The sequence below is a fragment of the Anolis sagrei genome, chromosome 3, assembly GCF_037176765.1.
Source record: "Anolis sagrei isolate rAnoSag1 chromosome 3, rAnoSag1.mat, whole genome shotgun sequence".
In the NCBI taxonomy this organism is placed as follows: domain Eukaryota; kingdom Metazoa; phylum Chordata; class Lepidosauria; order Squamata; family Dactyloidae; genus Anolis; species Anolis sagrei.
In genome coordinates this window covers 1866995-1880058 of record NC_090023.1, presented here as the reverse complement: position 1 = coordinate 1880058, position 13064 = coordinate 1866995, and the positions used below count along the sequence as shown (strand labels likewise).

The 13064-nt window shown below is 42.4% G+C and overlaps 1 protein-coding gene across 1 annotated transcript in view; it reads left to right on the top strand.

Moving 5' to 3' along the window:
- RRM1 (ribonucleotide reductase catalytic subunit M1) overlaps nucleotides 1-13064 on the top strand; it is a 50888-nt gene that overhangs the window by 33675 nt on the left and 4149 nt on the right. The window contains exons 12-16 of the mRNA XM_067466396.1: nucleotides 386-587; nucleotides 1026-1175; nucleotides 3268-3489; nucleotides 7598-7674; nucleotides 9075-9210. Of these exons, the coding sequence (XP_067322497.1) occupies nucleotides 386-587; nucleotides 1026-1175; nucleotides 3268-3489; nucleotides 7598-7674; nucleotides 9075-9210 (787 nt within the window). The remainder of the gene's footprint in view (nucleotides 1-385; nucleotides 588-1025; nucleotides 1176-3267; nucleotides 3490-7597; nucleotides 7675-9074; nucleotides 9211-13064) is intronic.

The window sequence follows — 13064 nt, the reverse complement described above, 5'->3', positions numbered from 1 at the left end:
AGGCTGTCAATTCAATGCAGCTGTTCTCATGCTAACTTCTGTGGATTAACTTTGGCTTTTAGCAGTACGCTTCTGGCTTCCTGAGTCTAGGATTTGGGCCTTGTTTTCAACTGTGTTCTATGGACTCTTGTTTGAACTTTGCTAAAGGATTATGCTTCATGTTTTTGCCTTTGGATCTTGGGAACTGTCTTTGCCTTTAAGCCTTTGATCTGCTTATGGATTTTATGCTTTTGTATGCTCTGTTTTGATTTTCCTTTTTCTCAATAAACTACAAAAACTACAGCTTTGGTATGGTGGTGTCTGGAGCAAGGTGAAAACTACCCTGAATTACAACACCTGAATGGTTTGTGAAAGGACGCCTGTGTCCTCCTGTGTGTTGTTTCAGTTACGAGAAGCAAGGCCGCGTGCGCCGCGTGGTGAAGGCCCAGCAGCTCTGGTACGCCATCATCGAGTCCCAGACGGAGACCGGCACTCCGTACATGCTCTACAAGGACTCCTGCAACAGGAAGAGCAACCAGCAGAACCTGGGGACCATCAAGTGCAGCAACCTCTGTACCGAGATCGTGGAGTACACCAGCAAGGACGAGGTGGGTCGCAGGAGGGGCCACCCAAGGCCTGCCTTTGGAGTTGAGGTTTTATTTGCTTGCTTGTTTGTTGATGTATTGTTGTATTTGTATTTGACAGGCTTGGCCTCATGTAAGCCGCCCCGAGTCCCTTCGGGGAGATGGTGGCGGGGTATACATAAAGTTTTTATTATTATTATATTACTATTATGAGGGCCATGGATAAATATATGAGGGGAAGTCATAAGAAGGAGGGAGCAAGCTTGTTTTCTGCTTCCCTGGAGACTAGGACGCAAGGGAACAATGGCTTCAAACTACAAGAGAGGAGATTCCACCTGAATATATAATTATATAATAATAATATAATAAAATAATAACAAAACACCCGGAGGGAGGGCCAAAGTTTGCCCCAGCCGGGTCTCTTCAGCCACTGAGCCTCGCCTCTCTCCTTCCGCTTTCCAGGTCGCGGTGTGCAACTTGGCCTCCTTGGCCCTCAACATGTACGTCACTCCGGAGCACGGCTACGACTTCGGGAAGCTGGCCGAGGTCACCAGGGTCATCGTCCGGAACCTGAACAAGATCATCGACATCAACTACTACCCCGTCCCGGAGGTCTGTGGGGAGCAGGAGGGAGGGGCCCCAAACTAGGCATGTCGGGGGGTGATGGTTTTTAAATAGCCTCAGCCAATTTATTTATTTATTTATTTACTTTGCTTGTATACCGCCGTTTCTCAGCCCGTAGGCGACTCGACGCGGTTCACAACAAGAGCAAAAGTCAATCATAACAACATACAATTTAAAACCATTAAAAACATAGTATACAAAGTAATGACACATCAATAACAACACATTAACGTCTCATAACTAGAGTCGTGATCCAATTCGTCAGCCGTAATTCCGTTCCTATATTCATCATATTCATTGCACTGCTTGTTCGAATGCCTGCTCAAACAGCCAGGTTTTTAGTTTTCTTCGAAATACCATTAGCGAAGGAGCTGATCTAATGTCCCTGCCAAGTAGATTAGAACCATGCAAAACAGTTATTCCCAAATGCGCTCACGGCTTCCTGGATAGTTTCTGCCAGACGCTGGAAATAAAGTATTATTCCACATGTAAGGCATCTTTGAAGTGACTGGACTGACCTTGAAGGAGCTGGGGGTGGTGACGGCCAACAGGGAGCTCTGGTGTGGGCTGGTCCACGAGGTCACGAAGAGTCGGAGACGACTGAAAGAATGAACAACAACAAAGGGAATGGTTCACCAAACTGCCAAACTTTGCAGAATTTGATAGCCTTGTCTCCTACAACAACAACAACAATAATCATCATCATCATCATCATCATCAGTACTGTGGTGCATTAAGATTGCCACTGACTGAAAAGTCATGAGTTCGAAGCCAGCCCGGATCGGAGTGAGCTTCTGACCAATTTGTTTAGCTTGCTGTTGACCTTTGCAGCCCGAAAGACAGTTGCATCTGTCAAGTAGGAAACTTAGGTACTGCGTATTGTGGGAAGCGAACTTAACTAATTTACGATGTCATAAAAATATCCAGCAAGCATGCAAAGAATGAGGAAGTACTTCATCAATATAATACTAATAATAATATAATATTATAATTCTATATTTATGTTATTAGTAATATTACATGTAATGCTATTAATAATATTACAATATAATGGTATAATACAATATAGTAATATTTAATGTTGCATATAAATAAATAGCTTTATATACTGATCGTTATGTTATCATAACGATCATAATGTTATACGGATGTTTATTTATGTTACAATTGTTTTTAATTGCCCTATACTTGTCTCGTGATGTTTTGTATTGATGTTGTTCACCGCTTTGAGTCGCCTGAGGGCTGAAAAAAGCGGTATATAAATAAAGTTAATTAATTAATTAAATAATTAAATGTGTACACTTTGGTACTACTACTAAAATAATCTATATAAATAAAAATAATGTTCATTTGTGGGATTAACAGAACTCAAAAACCACTGGACGAATTGACACCAAATTTGGACACAAGACGCCTCTCAGGCCAACGACTGACCATCACTCATAAAAACATTGAAAAACACAACAGAAGGGACTTAAAAAACGGGGGAAAATACATTACAACGCATGTGCAAAACCACATATATACAAACACAAACCCATATACACAGAGTGGGCCACAGCAATGCGTGGCAGGGAATGGCTAGTAATCTATATAAATAAAAATGTAATGTTCGTTTGTGGGATTAACATAACTCAAAAACCACTGGACGAATTGACGCCAAATTTGGACACAAGACGCCTCTCAGGCCAATGACTGACCATCACTCATCAAAACACTGAAAAACACAGCAGAAGGGACGTAAAATAAAAAGTATATTACAACGCATGCACAAAAGTACACAAGCACAGAGATATACACAAGCACAGAGATATACACATATACAAAAATATATAATACATATATATATATATATATATATATATATATATATATACACACACACACACACACATATACACAGACTGGGCCACGGCAAAGTGTGGCAGGGGACGGCTAGTAATAATAATAAAAGAACCACAAAGAAAGTATGAAAGCATAGCAGGACCTAAGCGTACCACGGCCTGTCCCTGGCGACTAATGGTGGCTCCCCTTTGTTTGTTTCCTCCCTTTCTCTCTCTCTCTCTCTCTCTCATCCAAGGCGGAGGTCTCCAACAAGCGTCACCGCCCCATTGGGATCGGGGTGCAAGGCTTGGCGGACGCCTTCATCCTGATGCGCTTCCCCTTCGAGAGTGCCGAGGCCCAGCTCCTCAACCAGCAGATCTTCGAGACCATCTACTACGCCGCGCTGGAGGCCAGCTGCGATCTCGCCAAGGAGTGCGGCCCCTACGAGACTTACGAGGGATGCCCTCTCAGCAAAGGGGTGAGCCCCAGAAGGGGTTGGGCGAGATGAGTGGATCCATCCCCAGGGGTTTGGGCCCACGACTCTGTTATCATCGAATCCTAGAATCAAAGAGTTGGAAGAGACCTCCATCATCCAGTCCAACCCCATTCTGCCAAGAAGCAGGAATGTTGCCTTCAAATCACCCCTGACAGATGGCCATCCAGTCTCTGCTTCAAAGCCTCCAAAGAAGGAGCCTCCACCACACTCCCTCTGGGGCAGAGAGTTCCACTGCTGAACGGCTCTCACAGTCAGGAAGTTCTTCCTAATATTCAGATGGAATCTCCTCTCTTGTAGTTTGAAGCCATTGCTCCATTGTGTCCTAGTCTCCAGGGAAGCAGAAAACAAGCTTGCTCCCTCCTCCTCCCTGTGGCTTCCTCTCACATATTTATACATGGCTATCATATCTCCTCTCCGCCTTCTCTTCTTCAGGCTAAACATGCCCAGCTCCTTAAGCCGCTCCTCATAGGGCTTGTTCTCCAGACCCTTGATCATTTTAGTCGCCCTCCTCTGGACACATTCCAGCTTGTCAATATCTCTCTTGAATTGTGGTGCCCAGAATTGGACACAATATTCCAGATGTGGTCTAACCAAAGCGGAATAGAGCATGGGGGCATGACTTCCTTAGATCTAGACACTAGGCTCCTATTGATGCAGGCCAAAATCCCATTGGCTTTTTTTGCCGCCACATCACATTCCTGGCTCATGTTTAACTTGTTGTCCACGAGGACTCCAAGATCTTTTTCATTATGATTTTTATTACGTTTACATTGTTTTCCTCTATTATTATAATTTTATTACATTTATTATTTTCCTCTATTATTATTGTTATTACATTTATCTCAGAAATCCCCGCCAGTTTGCCAGCTGGTAGGATTCCTGGGAGTTGAAGGCCAAAACATCTGGGGAGACACAGGCTGAGAAACACTGAGCTAGATGTCTCTTCAACTCTATGGCATGTTGTTGGGCCAAATTTGTCTAGATCAGGCATGGTCCAACTTCGGCCTTTCCTCCGGGTGTTTTAAACTTCAACTCCCACAATTCCTGTTAGCTGTTAAACAGTTCGGGACCTACTTGTCTTCTGTGCTATGTTAATAATATAATATAATATAATATAATATATTGCATATACATATAATATTTATAATATTATAATGTAATGCAATATAATACTAATAATAATATGATATTATATAATTATAATAAATTATAATTATAAATATATAATTATAAACATATAATTTATATTATAAGTAAAAGTTTTGGACTTCAACTCCCACAATTCCAGTAAGCTGTTGCCTGTTAAACAGTTCAGGACCTGCTTGTCTCCTGTGCTATGTTAATAATGTAATGTAATGTATATACATATAATATTTATAATATTATTAGTAGTAGTATTATTTATTTATTTTTGTCGTGTCAGGAGCGACTTGAGAAACTGCAAGTCGCTTCTGGTGTGAGAGAATTGGCCGTCTACAAGGACGTTGCCCTGGGGATGCCCCGATGTTTTGATGTTTTAACATCCTTGTGGGAGGCTTCGCTCATGTCCCCGCATGGGGAGCTGGAGCTGATAGAGGGAGCTCATCCGCGCTCTCCCTCGATTTGAACCTGCGACCTGTCGGTCTTCAGTCCTGCCTGCACAGGGGTTTAACCCACTGCGCCACCAGGAGCTCCCTATAATATTATAATGTAATGGAATATAATACTAATAATATGATATTATATATTTATTTTATTCATATATTTATTAGTAATATTTTTGGACTTCAACTCCCACAATTCCAGTAAGCTGTTAACTGTTAAACGGTTCAGGACCTGCTTTTCTCCTGTGCAATGTTAATAATGTAATATAATATAATATAATATATTGTATATACAAATAATATTTATAATATTATAATGTAATGCAATATAATACTAATATGATATTATAATTATATATTTATATTATTAGTAATATTACATGTAATATTGCCAATAATATTATAATATAATGATATAATACAATGTCATAATATTTAATACTGATATTGTACTCTGCTAATAATATAATATATTGTATGTATATATATCTTGTAAGCCGCTCTGAGTCCCGCTCTGGGACCCCCTTGACTGGTTTGTGCCAGAGTCTTTGCAGTTTGATCTTCTAATCCTCATATCATGTCAGCTTTTCCAGTTGTTTCTCTTCAATCCTGCTTTCTCCTGGGATTGCAACATAGACAATCCTTACTTTGTTTTTTAACACAATTGTGAGGTCTTGTGCTCCAAAACTCTGTCAGTTTGGATTCGGAAGTCCCAGAGGAGTTTGGCGTGTTCATTTTCTGTAACGTTTTCCGGCTTGTGATCCCACCAGTTCTTTGTCACAGGCAAAGGGTGTTTGTGGCACAAGTTCCAATGAATCGTCTGAGCAAGAGTGTTGTGCCTCTGCTTGGAGTCTGTCTGCGCGATCTTCTTGCAGCAGCTGAGGATGGGATCTATAGTTTCGCCTGCTTCCTTGCAGAGTCTACATTTGGGATCTGTAGTTGACTTTTCAGTCCTGGCTTCAATGGCCTTGGTTCAAATGGCTTGTTCTTGGGCTGCCAGAATCAGGCCCCCCTTTCTCTCCCTTTTCAGAGTCCCATTTGTGAGCCACAGCCATGTTTTTTCTTTGTCAATTTGGCTCTCCATGTTTCCCAGGAACTGTCCATGGAGAGCCTTCTTCTTTGGCCAGTTTTCTCTTCTGCTCTGGATTGTGTTTTTACGGCATTCCCTCTTTGTCTTTCGCCCTTGAAGTAGTTTTCTATTCTTGACTTTCCTCAATGTTGGTTCTTGACTACCTTTCACATAATCTGCCAGCGCATGTTTCTCTTCTTCTTCTACCGTTTGTTTCACTTGCAGAATTATTATTATTATTATTATTAGTCCAAAACATCTGGAGGAAGGGCCAAAGCTGGTGTTGCTGATGCCTGCCCAGAATCCATGAAGAGAGGGGCCTTGAAGGCAGTTCCATCTTGCCTCCAGTGTCATCAGTTGGGGGATTTCTCCCCCCACCCCCCCAACACCAACCGCTGCTCTGAGATCAGAGTGAAGAGAGGGGCCAGGAAGGCAGTTCCATCTTGTCTCCTGCACTGTGCTTATAATATAATATACATATAATATTGATAATATTATAATGTAATACAATATAATAATACTACTACTAATATAGTATAATTATATATTTTATATTAAATGTAATATTACTAATAATATTGCAATATAATGTTATAGTACGGCGTTCTGTGTGGGAAGTTTGGCCCAATTCTATTATTGGTGGGGTCCAGAATGCTCTTTGATTGTAGGTGAACTATAAATCCCAGCAACTACAACTCCCAAATGTCAAGGCCTATTTTCCCCAAACTCCACCAATGTTCATATTTCAGCATATTGAGTATTCATGCCAAATTTGGTTCATATTCATCATTGTTAGAGTCCACAGTGCTCTCTGGATGTAGGTGAACTACAAATCCAAAAGTCAAGGTCACCTCCCACCAAACCTTTCCAGTATTTTCTGTTGGTCATGGAAGCTCTGTGTGCCAAGGTTGGTTCAATTCCATCATTGGCAGAGTTCAGAATTCCTCTTTGATTGTAGGTTAACTATAAATCCCAGCAACTACAACTCCCAAATGACAAAATCAACACCCCACCCCCAAACCCACCAGTATTCAAATTTGGGTGTATCGGGTATTTGCGTCAAATTTGGTCCAGTGAATGAAGGTACATAATGCATATAGAATATTTACATTACAGTTCATGACAGTAGCAAAATTACAGTTATGATATAGCAATGAAAATAATTTTATGGTTGGGGGTCACTACAACATGAGGAACTGTGTTAAGGGGTCATGGCATTAGGAGGGTTGAGAAACACTGTTATAGTACAGTGTAATATATAATATTAATATTGTGCTATGGTAATAATATAATATATTGTATTTACTTGTTGCTTGTAAGCCGCTCTGAGTCCCCTTTGGGGTGAGAAGGGCGGCATATAAATGTCGTAAATAAATAACTCCAGGAAGCAGCACCCTTTGGTCTGTTCTGATGCGAGGCACTTGTTTATCTCCTACAGATCCTGCAGTACGACATGTGGAACGTGGTTCCGACAGACCTTTGGGACTGGAAGGCCTTGAAGGAGAAGATTGCAAAGTGAGCAGAAGCCATTCCTTGGGTGGAGGGGCCCTTGACCCTTTGATACAGGCCTGGGTAAACTTCGGCCCTCCCTCCAGGTGTTTTGGACTTCCAACTCCTACAATTCCTAAGAATTGTGGGAGTTGGAAGTCCAAAAACACCTGGAGAGCAGACCTTAGGCCTCACCATGCTGTTTAATATCTACATGAAGCCGCTGGGTGAGATCATCCGGAGTTTCGGGGTACGGTGTCACCTGTACGCAGATGATGTCCAGCTCTGTCACTCCTTCCCACCTGCTACTAAGGAGGCTGTCGAGGTCCTGAACCGGTGCCTGGCCGCTGTGACGGTCTGGATGAGGGCGAACAAACTGAAATTAAATCCAGACAAGACAGAGGTCCTCCTGGTCAGTCGCAAGGCCGAACGGGATATAGGGTTACAGCCTGTGCTGGACGGGGTCGCACTCCCCTTGAAGGCGCAGGTTCGCAGCTTGGGTGTGACCCTGGACTCATCGCTGAGCCTGGAGCCTCAGGTTTCAGCGGTGACCAGGGGAGCATTTGCACAGCTCAGGCTCGTGCGCCAGCTGCGCCCGTATCTCGGGAAGTCTGACTTGGCCACGGTGGTACACGCTCTGGTCACATCCCGCCTTGACTACTGCAACGCTCTCTACGTGGGGCTGCCCTTGAAGACGGCCCGGAAGCTTCAGCTGGTTCAGCGCGCGGCAGCCATGTTACTAACTGGAGCGGGATGCAGGGAGCACACAACGCCCTTGTTGTCCCAGCTCCACTGGCTGCCGATTTGCTACCGGACCCAATTTAAGGTGCTGGTTTTGGCCTACAAAGCCCTAAACGGTTCCGGCCCAAAATACCTTTCGGACCGCATCTTGGCCTACGAGCCCACGAGGACCTTGAGATCGTCTGGGGAGGCCCTTCTCTCGATCCCGCCTGCCTCACAGGCACGTCTGGCAGGGACGAGAGAGAGGGCCTTCTCGGTGGTGGCCCCCCCGGCTGTGGAACACTCCCTGCAGACATCAGGCAGGCGCCCTCCCTTATGTCCTTCCGAAAAAACCTTAAGACATGGCTGTTCGAGAGGGCATTTAATTAAGTGCTATAATAATGTGGTAAAGATGACTGGAATGGAACACGGAATATGAGATTGGTTATGATTCTACTATGAGACGAAGCGGATTATTTAGTGTAACTTTGTAATTGTTATATTGTTAAGATGTTGTTGTAATTGCCTTTTTGTAAATTGCCTTTTTATATGTGTTGTACACCGCCATGAGTCGCCCTAAAGGGCTGAGAATGGCGGTCAACAAATGCAGTAAATAAATAAATAAATAAATAAATAAATTAAGAAGGCCTTCGTGAAACTCAGCCGGTCATTTTCCTCTTTTCCTTCTTTCCGTCCGTCCGCTTTAGGCACGGGGTCCGGAACAGCCTCCTGGTGGCCCCCATGCCCACGGCTTCCACGGCTCAGATCCTGGGCAACAACGAGTCCATTGAGCCCTACACCAGCAACATCTACACCCGGAGGGTCCTCTCTGGAGAGTTTCAGGTAACGGAGCGGCAACGGGATCATCCTTGCGCTAGGCAAGGAGATACAGTCCTTCCCATGAAGAGGCTGGGGTTTCAACAAGTGTGAATGTTATAAGTTTGGAGAATGGGTGAAAGAGAGGGAAGGAAGGAGTGAAAAGAGCGAAGGAATGGGGAAAAGAAAGTGAAAGGTAAAGAAATATCGGAAGAGATGGAAGGAGAAGCACAGGAGAAGTGTTTTGAAAAAGAGGATGTTTTTGGAACAGAGAGATGCCAAATTGAAGAACAGGTGGGAGAAGAAAAGGGGAAAGGTTTGGTTGTGTATGTGTGTGTGTGTTTACCCCAGAAGTTTCCAAAATGTTTTTCGTAGTCAGCACTTCTCATGTCATAATAATAATAATAATAATAATAATAATCTTTATTTCATTTAATACCCCGCCACCATTTCTCCCAACGGGGACTCAGGGTGGCTTACATGTTCGTTTGTTGGATTAACATAACTCAAAAACCACTGGACAAATTAGCATCAAATTTGGACACAAGACACCTAACAACCCAATGTATGTCCTTCACTCAAAAAATGGATTTTGTCATTTGGGAGTTGTAGTTCCTGGGATTTGTAGTTAATCTACAATCAAAGGGCATTCTGAGCTCCACCAACAATGGGACTTAACCAAACGTTGCATACGGAACTCCCATGACCAACAGAAAACACTAGAAGGATTTGGTGGACATTGACCTTGAGTTTGGGAATTATAGTTCACCCACATCCAGAGAGCACTGTGGACTCAAACAATGATGGATCTGGACCAAACTTGGCACGAATATTCCATATGTCCAAATATGAACACAGATGAAGTTTGGGGGAAATAGACCTTGACATTTGGGAGTTGTAGTTACTGGGATTTATAGTTCACCTACAATCAAAGAGCATTCTGATCTCTACCAATGATGGAATTGACCAGACTTGGCACACAGGACTCCCATGACCAACAGAAAACACTAGAAGGGTTTGGTGGGCATTGACCTTGAGTTTGGGAGTTGTAGTTCACCTACATCCAGAGAGCACTGTGGACTCAAGCAATGATGGATCTGGACCAAACTTGGAACGAATATTCCATATGTCCAAATATGAACACAGATGAAATTTGGGGGAAATAGACTTTGACATTTGGGAGTTGTAGTTACTGGGATTTATAGTTCACCTACAATCAAAGAGCATTCTGATCTCTACCAATGATGGAATTGACCAAACTTGGCACACAGGACTCCCATGACCAACAGAAAACACTAGAAGGGTTTGGTGGGCATTGACCTTGAGTTTGGGAGTTGTAGTTCACCTACATCCAGAGAGCACTGTGGACTCAAGCAATGATGGATCTGGACCAAACTTGGCACGAATATTCCATATATCCAAATATGAACACAGATGAAGTTTGGGGGAAATAGACCTTGACATTTGGGAGTTGTAGTTACTGGGATTTATAGTTCACCTACAATCAAAGAGCATTCTGATCTCTACCAATGATGGAATTGACCAAACTTGGCGCACAGGACTCCCATGACCAACAGAAAACACTAGAAGGGTTTGGTGGGCATTGACCTTGAGTTTGGGAGTTGTAGTTCACCTACATCCAGAGAGCACTGTGGACTCAAACATTGATGGATCTGGACCAAACTTGGAACGAATATTCCATATGTCCAAATATGAACACAGATGAAATTTAGGGGAAATAGACCTTGACATTTGGGGGTTGTAGTTACTGGGATTTATAGTTCACCCACAATCAAAGAGCATTCTGAACCACACCAACGAGATAATTGGGCCAAACTTCCCACAGAGAACTTCCATGACCAACAGAAAGGTTTGGTTTGTGTGTGTGTGTGCATGTATCGTGAATAACTTTTCTATAACCCTAAATCATAGATTTTATTGGACTGTACTTGAACTCTTTTTGACTATGATTTTAATCTGGTGATTTTAATCTGGCGAACAAGTTTTAATATACATATACATACTATTTTAATGTATATGAATGTATTTATTATGTGTTTTATATCATGTTTGGCATTGAATTGTTGCCAGTTTCGAAGCCCAAAGTGACCAGACTGCTTTCCCGTAGCAGATGTGACACTCAGAGCCTAGTGGGTGGAACAGACTCCTGTGTTCTGCCACACTTGAGAATCATTAGATCGAGTCTTTTATAGGAATATCCTGTTGATGTCGTCCCAAAGTTGTACATTAATGATAGACGTCTTCCATCCATCCAGGAAACTCAGTTTCCTGGCCAGATGTTGATTCATCTTGCTTGGGGTTAGCCTTGTGTTGACTTCCTTCTTAACCATGTAAACATTGTTGAAGGCTTTCATGGCCGGAATCGCTGGGTTGTTGTAGGTTTTTCGGGTTGTATGTCCGTGTTCTAGAAGCATTCTCTCCTGACTTTTCGCCTGCATCTATGGCAGGCATCCTCAGACCTTACAACCTCTGAGGATGATTGCCGTAGATGCAGGCCAAATGTCAGGAGAGAATGCTTCTAGAACATGGACATACAGCCTAAAAAACCTACAACAACCCATTGTAAACATTTCTCTTATCACTGTCACAGTTCTTATCACAGTTTATTTTTCAGTTCTCATTAGCAACTTTTAATTTGGGTTGTATGTCCGTGTTCTAGAAGCATTCTCTCCTGACTTTTCGCCTGCATCTATGGCAGGCATCCTCAGACCTGACTCTCTGGCATTGTAAACATTTCTCTTATCACTGTCACAGTTCTTATCACAGTTTACTTTTCAGTTCTCATTAGCAACTTTTAATTTGGGTTGTATGTCCGTGTTCTAGAAGCATTCTCTCCTGACTTTTCGCCTGCATCTATGGCAGGCATCCTCAGACCTGACTCTCTGGCATTGTAAACATTTCTCTTAATCACTGTCACAGTTCTTATCACAGTTTATTTTTCAGTTCTCATTAGCAACTTTTAATTTGGGTTGTATGTCCGTGTTCTAGAAGCATTCTCTCCTGACGTTTCACCTGCATCTATGGCAGGCATCCTCAGACCTGACTCTCTGGCATTGTAAACATTTCTCTTATCACTGTCACAGTTCTTATCACAGTTTACTTTTCAGTTCTCATTAGCAACTTTTAATTATAGTCCATGGAGCAGGTAGTTAGTCATCTCAGGCCTTAATCTTTAGAATGGTGTCTCCAAAATTATTAGCTCTCGTTCATTCATTTCTTTCATGTTGAATTTATTGAGATAAATTACCTCTGTGTCTTATCTCAAAACTTCCTGACTCTCTGGCATCCGCACAGAGAGCACAAGGAAAATAAATTCACCATGCAACTTTAGATCAACTCCAAAGCTTGGAATGACTTACTTTATTGCAAAATGCTAAAACTACAGACTATTTATAGAAGTGGCAAAAACACGTCCATCCTTCTAGCCCTACATTGTTGGAAGCGGAACCACATGCTAATCTGATTCAATGGAATGTAAACACTCAAAAGTTATGCTCTAGGACTCAAGCACAGCTCTATACAATTAACTCTTACACTGCATTGCATTGCTACACCAGACACAGTTAAACTACAAACAATATTTCATTATTTTTAAACCAAAATTCTAACATTTCATTCCATTCCATTCCCACCATGTATTGTATCGATTTATCAAATCTGCACATATTTCTTATGACACATGTTTACCCCAGAAGTTCCCAGATCAGTTATGTCAGCAGCAGTTTTTTCTTCTTCAGCACTTTTCAAGTAATAATAATAATAATAATAATACTTTATTTGTACCCCGCTACCATCTCCCCAAGGGACTTGGCACGGCTTACATGAGGCCAAGCCCGCAGTACATCAATAAAACGAAGGCA